The sequence below is a fragment of the Sprattus sprattus genome (assembly GCF_963457725.1).
Source record: "Sprattus sprattus genome assembly, chromosome: 2".
Classification (NCBI taxonomy): domain Eukaryota; kingdom Metazoa; phylum Chordata; class Actinopteri; order Clupeiformes; family Clupeidae; genus Sprattus; species Sprattus sprattus.
In genome coordinates this window covers 52,293,441-52,313,440 of record NC_137921.1, presented here as the reverse complement: position 1 = coordinate 52,313,440, position 20,000 = coordinate 52,293,441, and the positions used below count along the sequence as shown (strand labels likewise).

General features: G+C 46.8%; 1 protein-coding gene across 1 annotated transcript in view; it reads left to right on the top strand.

Annotated features, from left to right (window-relative positions):
- The window catches only part of kita (KIT proto-oncogene, receptor tyrosine kinase a), a gene marked incomplete at both ends in the record, with an annotated part of 48,447 nt that extends 45,414 nt beyond the window's left edge, over positions 1-3,033 (top strand). Inside the window, 5 exons of the mRNA XM_080860284.1 lie at positions 1-10; positions 1,675-1,774; positions 2,293-2,398; positions 2,622-2,788; positions 2,952-3,033. The exon at positions 1-10 is cut by the window's left edge and continues 102 nt beyond it. Of these exons, the coding sequence (XP_080716410.1) occupies positions 1-10; positions 1,675-1,774; positions 2,293-2,398; positions 2,622-2,788; positions 2,952-3,033 (465 nt within the window). The remainder of the gene's footprint in view (positions 11-1,674; positions 1,775-2,292; positions 2,399-2,621; positions 2,789-2,951) is intronic.
- Between the last annotated feature and the right edge of the window lie 16,967 nt (positions 3,034-20,000).

The following is a 20,000-nucleotide window of genomic DNA, read 5'->3' as shown; positions in this document are numbered from 1 at the left end:
TTCTCTTTGGGTAAGCCTGAGCTGATGCCACACACACACACACACACACAAACATGGAGCCTGAGCTGATGCCACACACACACACACACAAACATGGAGCCTGAGCTGATGCCACCCACACACACACATACACACACACACACACACACACACACACACACACACACACACACACACACACACACACACACCTTGAGCCTGAGCTGAGTCCACACACACACACACACACACACACACACATGGAGCCTGAGCTGATGCCACACACACACACACACACACACACACACACACACACACACACACACACACACACACACACACACACACACACACACACACATGGATCCTGAGCTGAGTCCAAGTCCGCACTGAACTTTCATTAACTTCCCAGTGCTGTTTGTACAGCTGACGCTGGATCCATGAAGGTTAATTGATCCAATTTTTCCCTTCTTGGGGAGAATTAATGCGTGTTAAACTGCTGGTGCTCTTTGCATTTCCTATTTTTAAGTAATGAGACTACAGCTTGTGTGTTTATGTTACTTGGAAACAACTATATTGAAAATAAGTTGAATGACCTTTGCAGACTCTCAATGAACTAAATGTCCTTTCAACTCAAGTAGGTAAGAATGTTCAAAATAAATAGTGTAAATTTGTTTTTTAGATGGTGTTTAGTGCTGAGTAGTTGCTACTAAACAGCTAAAGGGGACATTTTAGTTCACGCAGTGCAGCTCTAAGCTACATTGTCACATAGTAGCTGTATTCACACAGGTTTAGAATGTATTAAATAACTGCCGGACAGGGCTACTCCCTGGGGTTTGGGAAGGCTGCCGGTTTGCGAGAATACATTTAACATTTCTACCAGAGAGAGAGAGAGAGAGAGAGAGAGAGAGAGAGAGAAATGAGAGATGTGTATAGTTCTAGGAGAGTACTACTGCATGCTGCAGAACATTTGAGACAGAAAGCATTCAACATGAACACTTAAGCCAAATTCCAAGCGTGTTCTGTGGTTGTTTAGGCTTGAATGGGAACCTTTTCTGTCTCCTTGAGAACTGCACAGTGAGAAACTTTGCAAATATCTTTCTAACAATGTCCTGATTTAACCCAGGAACCATAGAGATCTGAATAGGTTCATATTCTCAGCCATGCCCAGGATATCATCGCAAAGACAGTCTGGTTTCTAGATCTTGAACCTTAAACCTTAAACAGAAAGTAGATAGAATAAAATAATGTAACGATAAAATATATATATTTCCTGTGGTACTTTATATCTGTGTGTTCTGTATATTGTGTACATTGCAGTCCTGTGTGAATAGCACTCTGCAGACCAAAGGTTTGTTCCAGTACAACCCAATTCAAACATGCTTCTCTTGTGCACCAGTGACGTTAGCCTCTAAACTAGGATGCGCTGGCTGTCCCAATATCCAGCTGGTTCATTTTCCAGTGCAGCCAGGCTTGTATGTGAGGCTGATGTACAACAATGCTAGGACTGACAGGGATGAGGAGAGGGCAAGGACGCTGTAAGGTCAGATGTGGAGTCACTCGGTCCCAATACAGGAGCCTCATGCCTACTCTCTCTCTCTCTCCTCTCTTTCTCTCTCTCTCTCTCTCTCTCTCTCTCTCTCTCTCTCTCTCTCTCTCTCTCTCTCTCTCTCGTTCTTTGGCCGCCTCATGCAGGCAGCAGCCCATACCCGGGGATGCCTGTGGATGCCAAATTCTACAAAATGATCAAGGAAGGGTACAGGATGGATGCACCTGATTTTGCACCCAGCGAAATGTAAGTGGTCCTGCTTGCATGCGTGTGTCTTTGTGTGTGTGTGTGTGTGTGTGTGTGTGTGGGTGTGGGTGTGGGTGTGGGTGTGGGTGTGTGTGTGTGGGTGTGTGTGTGTGTGTGTGTGTGAGACTCCCCCCATCACGGTCACAAAATCTAGGTGATAATTTTCCCCAGATGTGTCCTCAGCCACAGTGTCTCTACTGCCAACAACTCAAGAGGCTACAGCCGACCTCCGGTTTACACAGAGTAGCATTATCTCACGGCATTGTTACTCACATGTTCCTGAGCACAACACCTATGATCATGAATGTGTTTTTCAAAACAAAGGCATGCCTGGGCCTCATCCAGGAATCTCCCTATATTCTTGTGTCTCCATAGCCGCAATCTAGGATTACTCTTGCTATGACGAAACCTGATCCTTCACACATTCATGTTGACATGCTTTTGCATGCAAAGGAGTGCATGTGTTTGTGTGTTGTGAGGGTTGTGAGGACAGGCTGTGATGTTTTGCTCTGCCACAGGTACCTGGTGATGCGCTCGTGTTGGGACACAGACGCTTACAGGAGGCCTTCATTCAGGAAACTGGTGGAGAAGGTCGAGTTGCAGCTCTCGGACGCCACCAAACATGTGAGCTTCTCCTTCGCTATTTGAGTTCAGTGACACCTGTCATCATTAGGAAGTTTAGGATGGAGAATGCAACTTCTGGAACGGACAATATTGGTGGAACTGTAGAGTTAGAGCTGTGTTTCAGCTTTTATCAGGGATTGAAATGACATGAAAACTCTTTCTCTTGTGCTCTCTCTCTCTCTGTGTGTCTATTAACCCCCGTCCAATCACCACTTTTCTATAGATTTATCTGAACTTCAATTCACGGTTTCCAGCCACCAATGTTGCCCGCGAGAACCAGCCCCCTCCAAACGGCGTCACCCAGAGACAGAGCTCCACGGGGGGCCACCACAGCCCCCCCTCCCAGCCTTTGCTCCACACCGAGGAGGCCGGGACACGACCACGTCAGGTGTAGGCACCACCAAACCCCACCCTGACTTTTTATCCACCAGGCCACCTCGGGCCAGTGCCTAAGCAGGACCCTACCCCAGCACCCAACACCATGCTCTGGCTTCAAGCCACTGACGCCACCCCTTGCCCCCTCCAGTGTCCCACTGGTGCTTCGTCCCTAAAGGGTTAAGGCTGGGCTGAACTATAAGGAGGAGCTGGTCCTGGATAAGGGCAAGGCAGACCCCACTAACCTCCTGGACCGATAACTTCTCTCCCTTTGTTTGGCAAAGAGGCCAATCGTGACTCCTTCCGAGACCCAAGTGAATCATTGGGAATGTTTTGGCGGTGATGGAATAAACTGGACCAAATGGGGTTAATAGTTCAGTTACCACACTGGAGTCATGTTACCCTATTTCATTGTTGGTTCTGACTCTGACTTTTGGCTTGCGTCCTAACGTAGCAGCTCTTCACCCTCTGGGATACGGCCTCACTTTAATCCAGCCGGAAACTGTGTAGATGAAGCCTGGGCTGACTTAAGCCCCACAGACTTCTCCCAGTATTATACTCCGCTTTCTGTGTCTTGCATGGATTTTTTTTGTCCCAATAAAACTGCATCAAGATCAGCACGACTGACCAACTTTACACGAGGAGTGCCGATCACAATAAACCAACAGAACTGCCAAATAAATGCAGTGTGAACTACTGGTTTCAACTGTCCCTGTGCAAATAGGACCGCTGTTGCTAATTTACCATGCAAATCTCTCCCGGTTACTTTTTTGCAAGTCTTAAGTTAATTATCAATTTACAGGGGAAAGACCCTATGAGGAACTCTCTTTGTTTTACACAGTTTTGCCTTTATGTTCTCTTAGTGGGTCCTTCTATACACATGACAGATAGCGGAGTAAACCGGCCAACCGCTCTCCACATTTCAGTTCAAGGACGTTTATGAGCTGTGAGATTCCAAAGTCTGCTTGTCAGCATTCCTGATTCTATCCTAAAAACAAATCCTCTGTTCCTTAATGTGTCATTCTCTCTAAGTTGTTTTGCTTGCTATTTATGCCTATGTACTGAATTCTCTTTCCCTTGTATTTCAACAGCACTGTATAGCTATAGTTCATTCTCTTCAATCACTATTTTTATTCCACTATCAGTATTTTTTCTCCAGTTCTGTCAAGATATCTGTCTATTGTCTATTTGAATGACAGTCGGTTAGTAAGCACTTTGCGTGAGAATCGTGTTTGTCTGTGATGACGGTACTACAGTGGGTCGTGTGTGAGTGTGTGTTATCTTTGAGCGCTGTGTAGCAGGAGTGTCTCCCTGTATGTCTGTGTGTGTGTGTGTGTGTGTGTGTGTGTGTGTGTGTGTGTGTGTGTGTGTGTGTGTGTGTGTGTGTGTGTGTGAGTGTGAGTGTGTTTGTGTGTGTGTTAGCCTCCTGCAAAAGGTGATCATTGGACCAGTGGTGAATAGTGGGCTGGTTTGTGGTGCAGATAATCATGAGGCGTGTGTCATGGCTTATCTTACTTTATAATCGAAAGGAGAGAAGGGGAGACCTTTACACAGTCCATAACACGGGTAATTGAAGCACTCCACCCTTTGCAAATATATATATATATACATGTTTCCAAGGTAAATAAATATTCCGTTTACTGTTTCCAAGGTAAATAGAGTCCCACTCACTCTATCTTTATTCCAGCTGGTGTAACGACATCTTCGTTATGGTTCCTTTTTTAAATCTAACCACAGCCATTACTTCCATGGGACAGCCAATGGGAATTCAGCATTTAAAAAAGAGCCAATGATAAGCTGTTTGTTTTTAAGAATTGCCAATACAGTTTCTGTACTTCAGAAGAGAAGCCAATGGGGTTAGGTTGGGTATAGGCCTGCCAGTGACATGTATTCTGCTGTGCATGGCTGTCTCCAGTAAGAAGCTCTTGTCTAAAAAGGATTTGGCCAAATATGCACATGTACATGCTCTTGCCAATCAGTAGCTGGCCAAACTCACTGGGAGGCTGGCAGGTGGCATCAGCGCAGCAGGGGTTTGTGACTCAGCAGTCCCCTTATTATTCCCCAGTGCAGTTTGGACAGCAACGATGCCCAGGCTCCCAGCCAGGGCCCCCAGTCCGTCAGTCAGGCACGCAGGCAGTCAGGCAGGCAGTGGCAGGTCTCCAGAACCTGCCCCTCTGCCCCTCTCTCTCTCTCGCTCTCATTCTCTTTCTCTCTCTCGCTCTCTTTCTCTCTCTCTCTTTCTCTCGCTCTCATTCTCTTTTTTTCTCTCTCTCTCTCTCGCTCTCTCTCTGTCTGTCTCCATCCCTCTCTCTCTGCTGCTGTTGCAGCTGCATCCTCTGGCGGAAGTCTCGCTTCCAGTGTCCCTCGGTCAGCGAGATCCGGCGCGCTCCCGAATCCCCCTCCTCATGACTACTTCCGCCTTCCCACAGAGAGACATTGTTCCACAGGGCATCTGGCAAGTGCACTGATGTGTGAGTGTGTGTGTGTGTGTGTGTGTGTGTGTGTGTGTGTGTGTGTGTGTGTGTGTGTGTGTGTGTGTGTGTGTGTGTGTATGTGTCTGTGTGTAGGCCTCACAGGTGAGAGTGTGGTTTTGATTATGTTTTGTTATTTTCCACGAGGACCATTGCCTTGTAATGCTCCAGAGATTTGATAAGCATATGTATTGTACCAGGCTTTCCTGTGCAAAAAATCCCCAACCAATGTGACTGCACTGTCCAGTTATTTGCTACTGTCTAAAACTCAGTTTCTGAGAATACAGTATGAATGTGACATTCCTGATGGAGCTATTATAAATATGTCAATAACTGTTCCACTGATTTCATAGTTGTTTGAAATGATATGGTACACTGAATAATTTAATGCTGTATGTTTTGGGCTTTGTAGTTATCATATTAATAATGTTACAATGGAATCATATGGGTCATCACCTAGGCCCATAGTTCAGTGCATGCACATCACCAAAGGTCTTAGTTTATCTGTTTTAAAAGATATGGCATAATTACCATTATACACACACTGTTCCTCGGGATCAAACATAGGCTTCTTTAACTGCAGTTGTCTTATTTTGCCTTGGTTTTGTGCTAGCAATGACAATGTAGTTATCAATCTATATCCGTATATCTGTTATGTCTTAATATTGCGTCTTCTAATGGGCCTCTAGCCAGTGAAGGCCAGGCGTACATACTGGGCTCATACTCAAGCCTATTTTCAGGTTACTTGACCTCTTAACACACTCCCAGTGCTTATTTAGGATCATACTTAGAGTCAGCCCACTACTTAGCAGATTTTCCGTCAATAATTCTCTTTGGGGATTTTACTTTGGAACGGTTTATGGAACTATTCAGCACTGAAGCCAGAAGCTGGCTGTCAAATTTAAATCCAGATGAATAAAATTCAGATGGTACCCTTGATAGGCGATTAGGATTATAGATAGATGGAATTTGATAGATTTGTTCAAAGAAATATTTTTTTCCACATGTATATTTATTTTACAGTTTTTATTTGAAAATGTGTGATTGTGTAATCTGTTATCTTATTTGTTGATACCTCTTCACTGTGTAAATAAACGTCTTATAAATAAAACACAGTCTGTTTTGCATTAAATGATGTCTTAGATGAACACATGTTCAGGGAGGAATTATTTTAACATCACTCTTCCACTTACAGTTCCTGACATGTTGCACTATGATTGATGATTTTTCAGGCATATTGTTGCCCATCTGTTGTGGCATGTGGGGTCCTCTGATGCCCGCGGCAATTATCCTCACTCACAGCTACTGCTGATGTACTGCCTGAACTACGTTCTGGAGTTCTCCCTCATTGTCAGCACTCGTCTTTGGCTTTGGCTGTGCCACTACTCAATGGCCTGTAGATTATTTTTAAGACACACTTCCTGTGCCAACTCAGTCAGGGAATTTAAATGTTGGGTGGCATCCAACGGTGGCCATCTGTGACAACAGAAACAGAGGAGCTCTCTGTTTGTGTGTATGTGCACGTGTGAGTATTTGTGTGAGTGTGTTTGTGTGTGTGTGTGTGTGTGTGTGTGAGTGTGTGTGTGTGTGTGTGACTGAGTGAGTGAGATGTGCCCATGTAGGGTCGTCACATCCTCTCACATGGACGGAGTGTAATCCCAGGAATACCTCACACATCTCTCTCCACGCAGTGATCTTGTTTTAACACAAACTGTTGTCTTGGGCTACAGTGCCGGATAGCTGATGTCAGTGCTTATCCTCAACCCAAACACTGCAAATTTCACATTCCCTCACTCTGATTATAAACAAAGTCACTTAGGGCCTTAATCATGTTCCAGGACCTTAATAATCACAAAGGACCTTAATCATATTCCAGATTTCTAGCTGTATCCTAGCCCCCTTAGCTTTGACCTGACACTCGCCATAACCCAATACACAAACTATGATCAATACATCTCTTGCAGTGATTTAAGCAGTGACGTTCACTCCTTGTGTCTAATGCTCGGTTATGTGTTATGAGTCTCTCATGGATGGAAAAAGTCCAAGGAATTCGGCTCGATGAAGGGTCTCGTTCGAGTCCTACAGCTCGGCTCTTGAATCCATTGTTTTTTTGTTTTTTTGTCTTGCACCCATCAGATAAGACAAAGAGGATATCCCACCATTCACCGAAAGAGAAAAAAAACAAAGAAGCGGAATGACTCAACACTTTGTAAAGACGTGAGGGTACCATCTGAGCTACAGTTACAGTTACACCGCAGACCAGCTGAGAGGAACCGGAAGAACCTGCCTCTTAGTTCCCCTCACCTGAACCAAACACCAGGTGTTCACACACAGCACTTTCAATCTTCTGTGGGAACTGAATGGAAAATCATAAAGATCAACAAACAAATGGAACATCAGACACTTAGTTAATACTGAGGAGCCATCCGCTGCAGTGACAGACCTAATGCACTTGAATTATAGCCAGACTGTTATGTGTTTATTCTGCAATCGCGTGTGTTATTTTCCTGCTCTGGGCATTACTCCCGAAGAAAAAAGGGATGCTTTCCAAACTGACATGTGACAGAGATTGCACTGGATAAGATAAGACCAAAGCAATCAGAATGTTAAAGTGATTTCAAGGCTAACCAAAACAGGCCCTCAGAAAAATAACACAGCTCTTATTCATTAGCTATGTTTGTTTTCAGTTTTCATTTAGCAATGGAGAATAATACTAGGCTATAGGTGAAAGAGAGAGAGACTGACACCGAGAGATGAGAGGATGTTTGAGAGAAAAAAAGAGAGAGAGATGGCTGTTTGAGAGAGATGGCTGTTGGGGAGAGAAATAGAGTGAGAGAGAGATGACTATTCGAGAGCGAGAGAGAGATGGCTGTATAAACAAGAGAGCGGGAGGGAGAGCGTGAAAGAAAGAGAGGGAGGAAAGAAAAGAGAGGGAGCGCTTGCCTAGCAGGAAGGACACCTGGTTAATCTAGCTGATGGGATGCATGCAATGGGGTTTGTGCCAGCCTGTTGTCACACCATCACCCCAGGATTTACAGGCCATGTAATGGCAGGTTTGTTTAAAGACTACACTTTTCACCCTGTAGCAATCCCTCTCTCTCTCTCTCTCGCTCTCTGTCTCTATCTCTTTCATTTTAATGCTCACTCAGTCTTTTTCCCCTGGAAGGAATGTTTGGAAACCGTTTACACCACAGTAAACAATAGTCTCCATTTATTGCCTAATTGCTTGTGCCAACTGATACCACAAGGTTGAGTGGAAAAACAAATGCTCATTTGTCAGGGTTTCTAATCCTAAGCATGGGATGCCTCTCACTTTACCGTCACTGACTTCAAATGGGGCTTAAAGCCTAAAGCCAGGGCATGTGACACTCTGACTTGTGACTTGCTTCATCATGACCACAGGAGAACTGTTGCAGCTATAGTGTTGGCATGCCGACCTAACAAAGCCATACAGTATGTGTGTGTGTGCGAGGGTGGGTGTGTGTAACTGCTGCCAGGGGGTACAGTGCTGTGCAGTGAGTAAACATCACTCCCTGACACATTACAGTAAGATTATACAAACATTCCACCTTAAAATAACAGCTTTAAAATCAATTTGATGGTACACTGATTGTAATATGGAGAATGGCGTCTGTGCCACTGCCACAGCATGCCTGGTGCGCCTGGTTTGCACTGGTATGTCACTTTGAGTTAGAGGGCGCAAGACCTCTCGTGAGAACTATGTAATGCTTTATGGCACCACCTCACGCAACAACAGCAGTAGTATTCTCTGTATGTACATCATGGCAGAGGCGATGAAGAAACTAAGGAAGACGTTGTTGGATAGGAAGAGAAAAAGAGAGAGTAACCGAGCAAGAGACCGAAAAAGAGTTACAAAAGGATGCAAGTCAGATGCCCACAAGTTTAGGGGGAGCTCAGTCATCAGAAATACTAATTATCTCGTAATGGGCCTTTAAGAGAAGCGCTAACACCCATGGGTTTTAGTGCCCTTGCTAGCACGGCCTCCTCCCTGTTGCGAGTTCAAGTCCAGGGCGGGACTGTGCTTGCCCTTACAACACAGGCTACCATATTGTGTGTGTGTGTGTGTGTGTGTGTGTGTGTGTGTGTGTGTGTGTGTGTGTGTGTGTGTGTGTGTGCTCTTAGTTGTTTCTCAGTGGTATGTGTTGTAGCATGATGTTCTGCAGCCCAGTATGGTTTAATTTAATGAGTGTGTCACCTTCTGTGGGCTCCTTGGCAGTTTGCCCCAGCTTGGCACGGGGGGAGGCAGAGGGAGTGTAGATGAGGGGAGGAGAGGGAGAGAGAATGGGAGAGAGAGAGAGAGAGACCATATATTGTGACTGAACCTCTAATGAAGTAGGAAATGAATAAAGGGGAAATGTTTCAAATTTTGTGCCCTGCTCTGTGTGTGTGTGTGTGTGTGTGTGTGTGTGTGTGTGTGTTCGTGTGTGTGTGTGTGTGTGTGTGTGTGTGTGTGTGTGTTACATGTTTGTTAATGTATGACGAAATGATCAAAGCTGTGTTAAAATGGCCGGGCTTAACACCACCCATGAGGTTAGAGACGGCTGGTACATCACAGATGGAATGTAAGTACATCTCCACAAGCCTCTTTCAGCATACACACATGTCTTGCAGTGATGACCAGGGTCTCAGGGACCTATCCATATACTCTCTACTCCTAATCCTGCAGACCCACACGGTCTCTCTGGTACAAGTCTGACAGCATATTCCATCCTCTGGATCTGGTATGGCTGGCTATGGTGTATAATCAGGCCCAGATGACCTGCAGTATTTTGCTATTGAGTGTGTGTGGAGTTAATGACAAGACAACAGCATATCCTATGAGCAGAGGCAGTTTACGAGCTAGGAAGACAACATCCAGTGGTGCGCTATGGTTTTCCTCTGAAGGCCCCCCCCTGCCCAAACCCTCTGTTTGTGTGCATAGGGCATCAAGTGAACTAGAACAACCACCTGAGAAACCTGAGAACTACTTCCCCTTGCGGAATTACTGTGCCCACGGATGAGCCAACATCTGGGAAAACCTGGGAAACCACAAACTCTCCCCAGGAAGCTAATACGCTGCTGGCCAACAGCAACATTAGCTGCTGTGTTCTCCGCATTACTTGTATAGCTTACTGTAAGGAATACCTGAAGTGCATGCTCTATACAGGATGTACATATTTGTTCTACTTCCAGGAGGTTGTTTCAGTGCTGGAGCGTGCTGCCATAAATATGACAGTAGAAACTTCCTGAAAGTATGGTGTTGCAACACAATCATTCTTACTGCTAAAAATATAGCACCAGCATCATCTGAAACCTCTGGCCAACGTAAGCCTTTCATCCAGATGAAGCTCTGAGTGCAATCTGCTCTCTGCTCATTATCAAATGTATCGTTATGGATAAACTTCAGATGTCACTGACAAGATTGCATCTCAGACACATCTTGTGCAGACACGCCAATCCTGCAGTTTGTAGAAAGTAAACAACATGTAATGGTGGTCAAATAAGGCAGAAAAGGCTTTCACGTGGCAAGGCATGACGGAATAGGGGGCTTGACTGCAAAATATTTGCTAAGTCACACACAGCTAGCATGTACAAATATGCTTATGTCATTATGCCTGACAGGGCAGGGCAGGGCAGTGGTGCTTCTGGCATTTTGCCATCTGTGTGTTTGTGTGTGTGTGGGGGGGGGGGGGGGGGGGGGGCACAGGGCACAGCGGCCTGGCACCATATGGACACAGCCTGATTGAACACACACACACACACTGACACACACACTTACACACACTCAGCATGTCTTTCAGCCCTGTATGTACATACTCTTCACACTCTTTTCTTAGTTTCTTACAACAGCTGTGTCTGCAGCTCAGACAAACAGTATTTACATTCAATAATGTGGTCTGATGGTAAACAAGGTTTTACCAGGCACCACTCCCAAAGCAACAGCACCTGACGTGACAATAACAGAGCTGCAGGGGACCTTTCTCATTAGTCTTAGGGTACATCTTAATCATAACTCAGAAACTCAACATGGAGCATGAAACAGTGGAACCGTTGCAGGCAGTGGAAATAGTTATTTTTCCAAGGCAATTTTCAGCTATTTGGGAGGTCTTGCTGAATTGGTGTTTTATTGTTGGCTAGACGCTAAGCATAGAATGAGTTAGGACAGGAATGGAGGTGTGAGATTTTATATCAGTACAGAAATGTATTTAAAAAAACTAAAGGTGTCAGGGTTTAGCAGGAAAGGATCCAATGGCAGACCAGATACAGTTGAACTCAGGCTTTTATTTCCAAAAAGGTTAACGCACAGAAGATCCAAAGCAAAAACTCAGAGGATCTAAAATGGCAAGACTCGAAAAAACGGCAAAGAGACACAACAAGGAAGCTAGGCAGAGAAAGAATACATTTAACAAAATCTCTCACCATGCTACTCGAAACTGGGAACACAAGACTTGGACTGACGTTGGACAACGACCCGACAAAGGACACAGGAAACACTGAACTTAAATAGCAGAGGGGACAGGTGAAACAAATCAAACTAACAAACAGGGTGATATTGGGAACAGGTGAGGGAAGGAGAGACAACAAGGGAGCACATGGCCACATACACAAACAGGAGGAAGCACATGGACAAGACACAGGAAATAAGCAATGGCACATGTACAAACAAAACACAGGCAGCACAAGTAAAACTCGAGTTGGCGGCCTCTAGAGGCCCGGAGGTCCCAACTGGTGACACAGGGTGTCAAGTCGTGACAGTACCCCCCCCCCCCTAAGGGCCGGATCCCAGACGGCCCAAAGTCAATCAAAAGGTCCACATAGGGTGGGTGGAGGGGGTCCAGGGCAAGGACGGTGGGCAGGCAGGGACCAGGCTGAACAGGGAAGGGTCCGGCGGCCAGCCGGGTGGGCGGCAGAAGAGGGGTGGAGAGTCTGGTGGTCGACCGGGTGGGCGGCCAAGCAGGGGCAGACTGTCTGGTGGCTTGCCGGTTTTCCGGCCAAGCAAGGGCAGAGTATCTGGTGGCTGGACAGGGGTGCCTGGGGGGCTCGAGACAGGGGCGCTCGGGACAGGGGCAGGAGAACCTGGGACAGGGACACAGGTGCCTGGGATAGGGACACCTGGGACAAGGGCAAGAGAACCTGGGACAGGGGCACAGGAGACATGGGCACTCGAGACAGGGGCAGTCAGGGCACTGGAGACAGGGGCAGTCAGGGCACTGGAGACCGGGGCAGTCAGGGCACCGGAGACAGGGGCAGTCAGGGCACCGGAGACAGGGGCAGTCAGGGCACCGGAGACAGGGGCAGTCGGGACACTGCGGACAGGGGCATGGAATGGCTCTGGGGCTACAGCAAAAGCTCTGCGAGGTGCAGGGGTAGGCCGGGTTGCTGGAGCTAGAGCCCTGCGAGGTGCAGGGGTAGGCCGGGTTGCTGGAGCTGGAGCTAGGGCCCTGCGAGGTGCAGGGGTAGGCCGGGTTGCTGGAGCTGGAGATGCCTGGGCAGAAGCAGGAGGTGCAGGAGAGGGTGAGCGAGGAACTATGGGGGCAGGGAGGTTTGGAACAGGAAGGGACCAGAAATCAATGAGGTCAGTGATCGGCAGAGCAGGGACGGAGGCAGCCGCCCTGCACGGAGCAGGAGGGGCAACTGCAGAAGGAGCAGCAGGAGTGAGGAATGGCTCAGGGGCTGGAGCTGGAGCCTGACGAGGCGCAGGAGTCAGCCGGGGAGCCGGAGCTCGAAGAGGGGTAGGAGCCAGCCGGGGAGCTGGGGCTCGACGAGGTGTAGGGGCCAGCCTGGGAGCTGGAGCTCGACGAGGTTCAGGGGCCAGCCTGGGAGCTGGGGCTCGAAGAGGTGCCGGGACCAGCCTGGGAGCTGGGGCTCGAAGGGGTGCAGGGGCCAGCCTGGGAGCTGGGGCTCGAAGGGGTGCAGGGGCCAGCCTGGGAGCTGGAGCTCGACGAGGTGCAGGAGCCAGCCTGGGAGCTGGAGCTCGACGAGGTGCAGGAGCCAGCCTGGGAGCTGGAGCTCGACGAGGTGTAGGAGCCAGCCTGGGAGCTGGAGCTCGACGAGGTGTAGGAGCCAGCCTGGGAGCTGGAGCTCGACGAGGTGTAGGAGCCAGCCTGGGAGCTGGAGCTCGACGAGGTGTAGGAGCCAGCCTGGGAGCTGGAGCTCGACGAGGTGTAGGAGCCAGCCTGGGAGCTGGAGCTCGACGAGGTGTAGGAGCCAGCCTGGGAGCTGGAGCTCGACGAGGTGTAGGAGCCAGCCTGGGAGCTGGAGCTCGACGAGGTGTAGGAGCCAGCCTGGGAGCTGGAGCTCGACGAGGTGTAGGAGCCAGCCTGGGAGCTGGAGCTCGACGAGGTGTAGGAGCCAGCCTGGGAGCTGGAGCTCGACGAGGTGTAGGAGCCAGCCTGGGAGCTGGAGCTCGACGAGGTGCAGAGGCCAGCCTGGGAGCTGGGCCTCGACGAGGTGCAGGAGTCGTGTCCGCCATTACTAACTCATCCGTGTATACAAAGTATTGATCTCGCATAAAATAATCCCCCCCGATCCACCCACCGGGCTCACAGTGGACCGTAGGAACGGAAGGGAACGAGACCTGAGGTGGCGTCTTGAGCGGGGTGTGCCTGAAAGCCAACCGACTGCCCGCATACAGTGAGTCCCGTCTGGGTCCGGGCTCAAGCAGAGATGAGAACAGTTCCTCCTCCTCATCTGAACTGTCCCCATAGGTGAAGTCAGTGTAGTCGCCTCTGACTACAGGCTTCTCAAAAAAGCGATCACCAAGGATAGGACCCCCATCAATAAACGCACCTTCTGTGAGTTGATCTGGGTCCGGGTCCTCCTCACTTGATGAGCTATTGTCCCAGAAAAGTTCCCAGGGGAGCAAATGTAAGGCCTTATTGGCCTCGCAGTCAAAAACTCTGCACTCTGGGTCAAAAAGTATCCGGTCTGCTGGGTCCATCTTGGTCGGGTCGTTCTGTCAGGGTTTAGCAGGAAAGGATCCAATGGCAGACCAGATACAGTTGAACTCAGGCTTTTATTTCCAAAAAGGTTAACACACAGAAGATCCAAAGCAAAAACTCAGAGGATCAAAAATGGCAAGACTCAAAAAAAACGGCAAAGAGACACAACAAGGAAGCTAGGCAGAGAAAGAATACATTTAACAAAATCTCTCACCATGCTACTCGAAACTGGGAACACAAGACTTGGACTGACGTTGGACAACGACCCGACAAAGGACACAGGAAACACTGAACTTAAATAGCAGAGGGGACAGGTGAAACAAATCAAACTAACAAACAGGGTGATATTGGGAACAGGTGAGGGAAGGAGAGACAACAAGGGAGCACATGGCCACATACACAAACAGGAGGAAGCACATGGACAAGACACAGGAAATAAGCAATGGCACATGTACAAACAAAGCACAGGCAGCACAAGTAAAACTCGAGTTGGCGGCCTCTAGAGGCCCGGAGGTCCCAACTGGTGACACAGGGTGTCAAGTCGTGACAAAAGGAAGACAAACGGAAGATGTTCACAGACACACACACGCACACTGTACACACTACACACACACACACACACACACACACACACACACACACACACACACACACACACACACACACACACACACACACAAACACACACACACATAGAGAGAGAGCAGGGGTACAAAGAAAGAGATACTAGACAACATTGGTTTGGCAGTGGTGGTGGTGGTGGTGGGAGTACCAGGGGTCAGTGGGATGGGAGACTCAGGGCTTGTCTCCTCTCCCCTTCCTGTTCTGCAGTCGTTCTTTCATTCTTCTCTCTCTCTCCCCCTTTATCTTTCTCTCTATCCCTTTCTCTTCCATGAATGTACTGTTCACACAAAGAAGCCTGAACGTGCATGAGGAGCTACCAGCTGGAAACTGTGTGTGACCATAAAATCTCTGCTTATAAAAGCTTCGGCCCAATGCATGGAATGGTGGTATACACATCCCAACGTATGCATGGAATACTTCCATCAGTGGTCTTTCTTGTTGTCACTCTCTCACCTCCACCTTTTGGTCTGTGAGTGACATGGGAGCACTTGTTCTCATAGTGGGGGAAAGTAAATAATTGAATAACATGGAGGGTAAAAATAAAAGCCCTGACCAAAGGTAACCTCGGTGTTTGTGTCCGAGGATGGTCTGGCCACGGGTTAAGCCATGGAACATTCCGCTGGGCGTGAGGCTATCATCTTCCATCTGATCTATTATGCAGCAGTGAAGAGGTCACTGGGCACCATAGTTTCCACTGTCATTTTATTCTGGATGTTTGTTGTCCATCTCCTTTGTGAGCGCCAAACATGCTGTCTTTTACCACTGCTGTTGTGAAAGTAATATTTTTTTTCATGAGGTTTTTATTCCAAATGGAAAAACACACAAACATTTATCTGCTGTGCAGGGCCTAATGAGTTATTAAAATATAATCATTTATAGATGTAGCTTTAGAAAGCAGCTGTCTTTAAGGGAGTCAGCTTTTAGAAGGTAATAGTTTACGAAACCCTTTGGTTTCCTTCTGTGTTCTTTCTGGGTCTGTGGCTCTCAGCTTCTCATCAGATTTAAGTGGTAAAGAGGTACTGTACATCTGGACCTTTTGTTTTGAACAGTTGTGTCAGGAGTGTTTGGCTTCAGAAGGAATCCAGCGAGACTTTTCCTGAGGAAATACAGTTCCACAGGAAATACTGGAGTAGTGACAGAACGGCCTGCGTGCCTCTCTGAGGATTGCCCTGCACTCTGTGGAGGAATATGGCCATTCATTTATGACGCTTTATGGACTCTGTATGTCATCTCCTCTCCTCTGCAGATGACCAGTGGTGAAGGGGGAGAGGTGGTGTGTGTGTGTGTGTGTATATTTGTGTGTGTGTATGTGCGCGTGTGGTGGTGGTGTGTGTGTGTGTGTATGTGGGGGGGACCCAGGGAACATTCCTCATACCAGCTGGTCAAGGGTTAAAGTTAATGCTCCAGTGACCACATGACACATGGCTCATGTGTGTGTATGGCGGTGTGTGTGTGTGTGTGTGTGTGTGTGATGGAGTGTGTGATTATGCGTGACGGGAAGGTGGAGGGGGGTTGTTTTTAGATGAAAAACAAAATGGGAAAGAAATGTTTGTTAACGTCAATTTGTATTCATTAAAACAGACACAACCTTTGTGTGGATCTGCAGAGAAGTTTTGAGATTATTTTACGTAAACACACACTGACTGTTTTGTACCTTTTTGTCTATCTATATACATAGCTATTTGTAACATCTGATCACTGCTCACAAACTTCTCAGTCCCTTCAGCTACGTCAGCCATTCCCCTACTCCAGTCTATCCCAGCTTTCCCATAACACCTGTTGACCCTTTGCCAATTAGCCGCAGGCTTTATGAAGACTCTCTGTTCCTTGTCTCATTGTGAGGAATTATTTCTGGAAAGACTTCACCACGCCACTTACCCTGTTGACTTTGCCTGATTATGTGGTGGAATCTGCATTCTAAAGGGAGGTTCTCCTGGGCGTTCATAGATCATACCGTGTTCTGACCTGTTTTCAGGCGTGAAGGTTACTTTTGTCAAGTAAACACATCTGGGTCTGAGCCTTTATTCATCACATTATTGAACAAGTTTTAAAACACCCTTGATTTTCTTTGCTTATTTTATGCCCAGCATACAATACCACATCAGTTCCCCACAGAGTTGCCAATGATTATTATCTCTCTCTCTCTTCCTTTCTCCTTACTGGCATTGTTTTGTCATGGTGTTGACTGTCACATCCTTAAATCCATCAAATGCAGCCATAGTCATGTATTTATCTCTATGATTACAGCAACATGTTCAGTCCTGTGCATAATGAATGATGCTATCTGTCTTGCGGTTTACAGTATTTCCACTACCATCTCCATAACTAGTATCAAAATCATTTAATGTTGCTGGAAGGACTGCTGTCCAGTGCTGGAAATTGGGCTGTTTGGCCACAAAGAGACTCATCCTCCTAAATTGGAAGAAGGTAAACCAGCTTGCTTCACCAAGGAATCATGGCTGAGGGACTATAAGGACTTGCTGAGCATGGGGGAGCAGCTTCTCTGCTGGGGTATTCGTAGGCTCTCCTATTTAATGTTTCATAGTCACTTACTTATTCCTGCTTAATGTCATGTCTATGTAATAGACTGCTGTTTTAAGGTGTCATCCTTGCACCCTTCCCCCATGTTTATAGATATTTGTCTCATTGTGTTGTTATGTTTAATTTTTATTTATTTTTTTATTTAAAAAAAACATCATTTACTGTAATTGTTGTAATTGCTCTGACATATCTTCATGTGGTATCATGTTATTTCATATTATTCTGAAATAGACCATGGTCTCTCTATAGAAATGTCCAATACATGGTTGAAGCTTTGTTATACCTAAGTCCTTCTTTTTATCACTGAGGTGAGTTAAATGGAGAGTGAAGTTCATTGTGTCACTTAATTCAGGAAGAAAATCAGTAGGAAATGACAGTAGGAACTCATTGTGTCATTAGACCAATCCAAAAACAACAATGGAAAAAAAAAACTTGATCATCCAGCCATGAACCTGTCCCACAGCTTGTCAAAACATCATCATGGTATTGCCACCTGCCCAGATACATCAAACACATCATTATGGTCACCTCCCTGGTTACAACATCAAAACAGAACAGAAATACGAAGGTGGGTACACACTGTGGTGATGTGTTGGTGACAGTGTACCTTTGGCGCCTCACAGTATCTCTCTCACTGTGTTTACTGTCTTCAGAGGGGAGGTACCTGGCACCAGATCTTACAACTCTCTGTCTCTGTCTCTGTCTCTGTCTCTTGCTCTATCTCTGTCTCTGTCTCTGTCTCTGTCTCTGTCTCTGTCTCTGTCTCTGTCTCTGTCTCTGTCTCTGTCTCTGTCTCTGTCTCTGTCTCTGTCTCTGTCTCTGTCTCTGTCTGTATCTTGCGTTGTTTCAGTTCTGCTGCCTTTCTCGTTGCTGTTTTATAGATAGATAAGATAGAAAGATGAAAACTTTATTGCCACACAACAATGTTGGTGGTATTATTTTGTCATAGGAAGCTCAGTCCATAAGGAGGGGGAGATGGGGATAGGAAAAACTAAATAAATACAAATAAAAATAGAAAAAGTCCAGGTCAGCTTTGGGAGTTCAGGAGTCTGATAGTAGGGGGGAAGAAGCTGTTGAGGCGCGTTGTTCCAGCTCGCATAGATCTGTAGCGTCTTACAGAAGGCAACATTTCAAAAAGTCATGGCTTGGGTGGGAGGAGTCTCTGTTTAAGTTCTTTGCACTATTTCAGCTACACTCAGCATACAAGGAGAGGACCGATGGAAGGTCAGAAGAAATTACTTTTCTGAATAGTCTAGCATCTGATGGTCCACAAACTGTGATGTGTAATGCAACGTATTGTACAACCCACAGAGGGTTTATTGAGTTTTTTTTAGGTTGTCCCAATCAAACAAATTTTACCGGTTTCTCTGCTGACATACTTCGTCAGAAGCAAGGAAAAGGCTCTGTAAGGAACCTTGAGAATTGAATTGAATTGAATTGAATAGAATAGAATACACTTTACAGTAATTTAATTTGCTTTCCTTTGCTTTGTAGTGCATTGCAAGGAAATGAATGAAAAGCTCCTGTATTTTGTAGGAGCATGTAAGATGTGTACGGGTTTAACTTGCTCCAGGCCTCAGGGCTGCAGGGTTAGGTGGATCAGCACGAGCACACTACAGGCGAGACAGGTTAAGCTTCCCTGTCATCACCACGCTGTCTGACCAGGACTGATGACATATGAAATGGATCTGATCCATGAAATGTGTGTGTGTGTGCGCGTGTGTGTGTGTGTGTGTGCATGTACCTAAGCACATGTGTCAGTGAATGTCATAAATATCCCGGAGTGCTTTCCAGCACTCCTCAGGAGACTATGCCTCTCAAGTCTTAACACCATGCCTTTCCTGTTACGTCATTATGGTTGGGGTTTGGCCTGTCATTAGCCCCCCACAGCTGATTGCTCTCTCTGGACATTAAGACATTTCTCTGGCTGTAAATCTTTCTGTGTTACTGTGGGTGATCTCATGTGTTGTCCAAATGAAACTGTTTCTAAGTCATAGTCTACATGTTCTATCTGTGAGATTATGGGGATCGAAGTCCTAGAATACATTCCGATCGATGAAGCCACCCGACCTTTAGAAATGGGCCCTTAAATTGTAAACAGACTCATTGCTATCTCCTCTTTTAAATCCATGTGCAAATTTGGATTCCTATTTCACCATATGCAGTATGCAGTTGTGTGTGTGTGTGTGTGTGTGTGTCTTGATAGATGCTTTTTTAGCTTGTGTGCTTTTTTTTCCTGGGGCTTTAATCTTTTCTAGGTCAGAGTAAAATGAAACACACACACAAAAAAAAGATCTGTACACAGAAAAGTCTAATTTTGATAAGAAAGGTGGATTTTCTGTTTCTCTCTCTCCTGACATTTTTCTCTTTTCTCTCTCACTCGCTCTCTCACTCTCTCTCTCTCTCTCTGTCTCTCTCTCTTCGTTTCCCTCTGCCGCCCTCTCTCTCCCTCTATCCCAGCCTCTCTTGTCATATCTGCGGCTCTGTTGGTCTCAGCCCAGGGCCATGCCTGGCTTTCATAACACCAGCATTCCTCCACGCCTGTGGGAGGTTAAGGCTGCTGAAACATAGCTGGGGGTGGGGGGGGAGCACGTTTTGGGGTGAAGGGTTATGGATTTGGAAAAGGGGGAGCAGGGTGTTGTCGTAGGG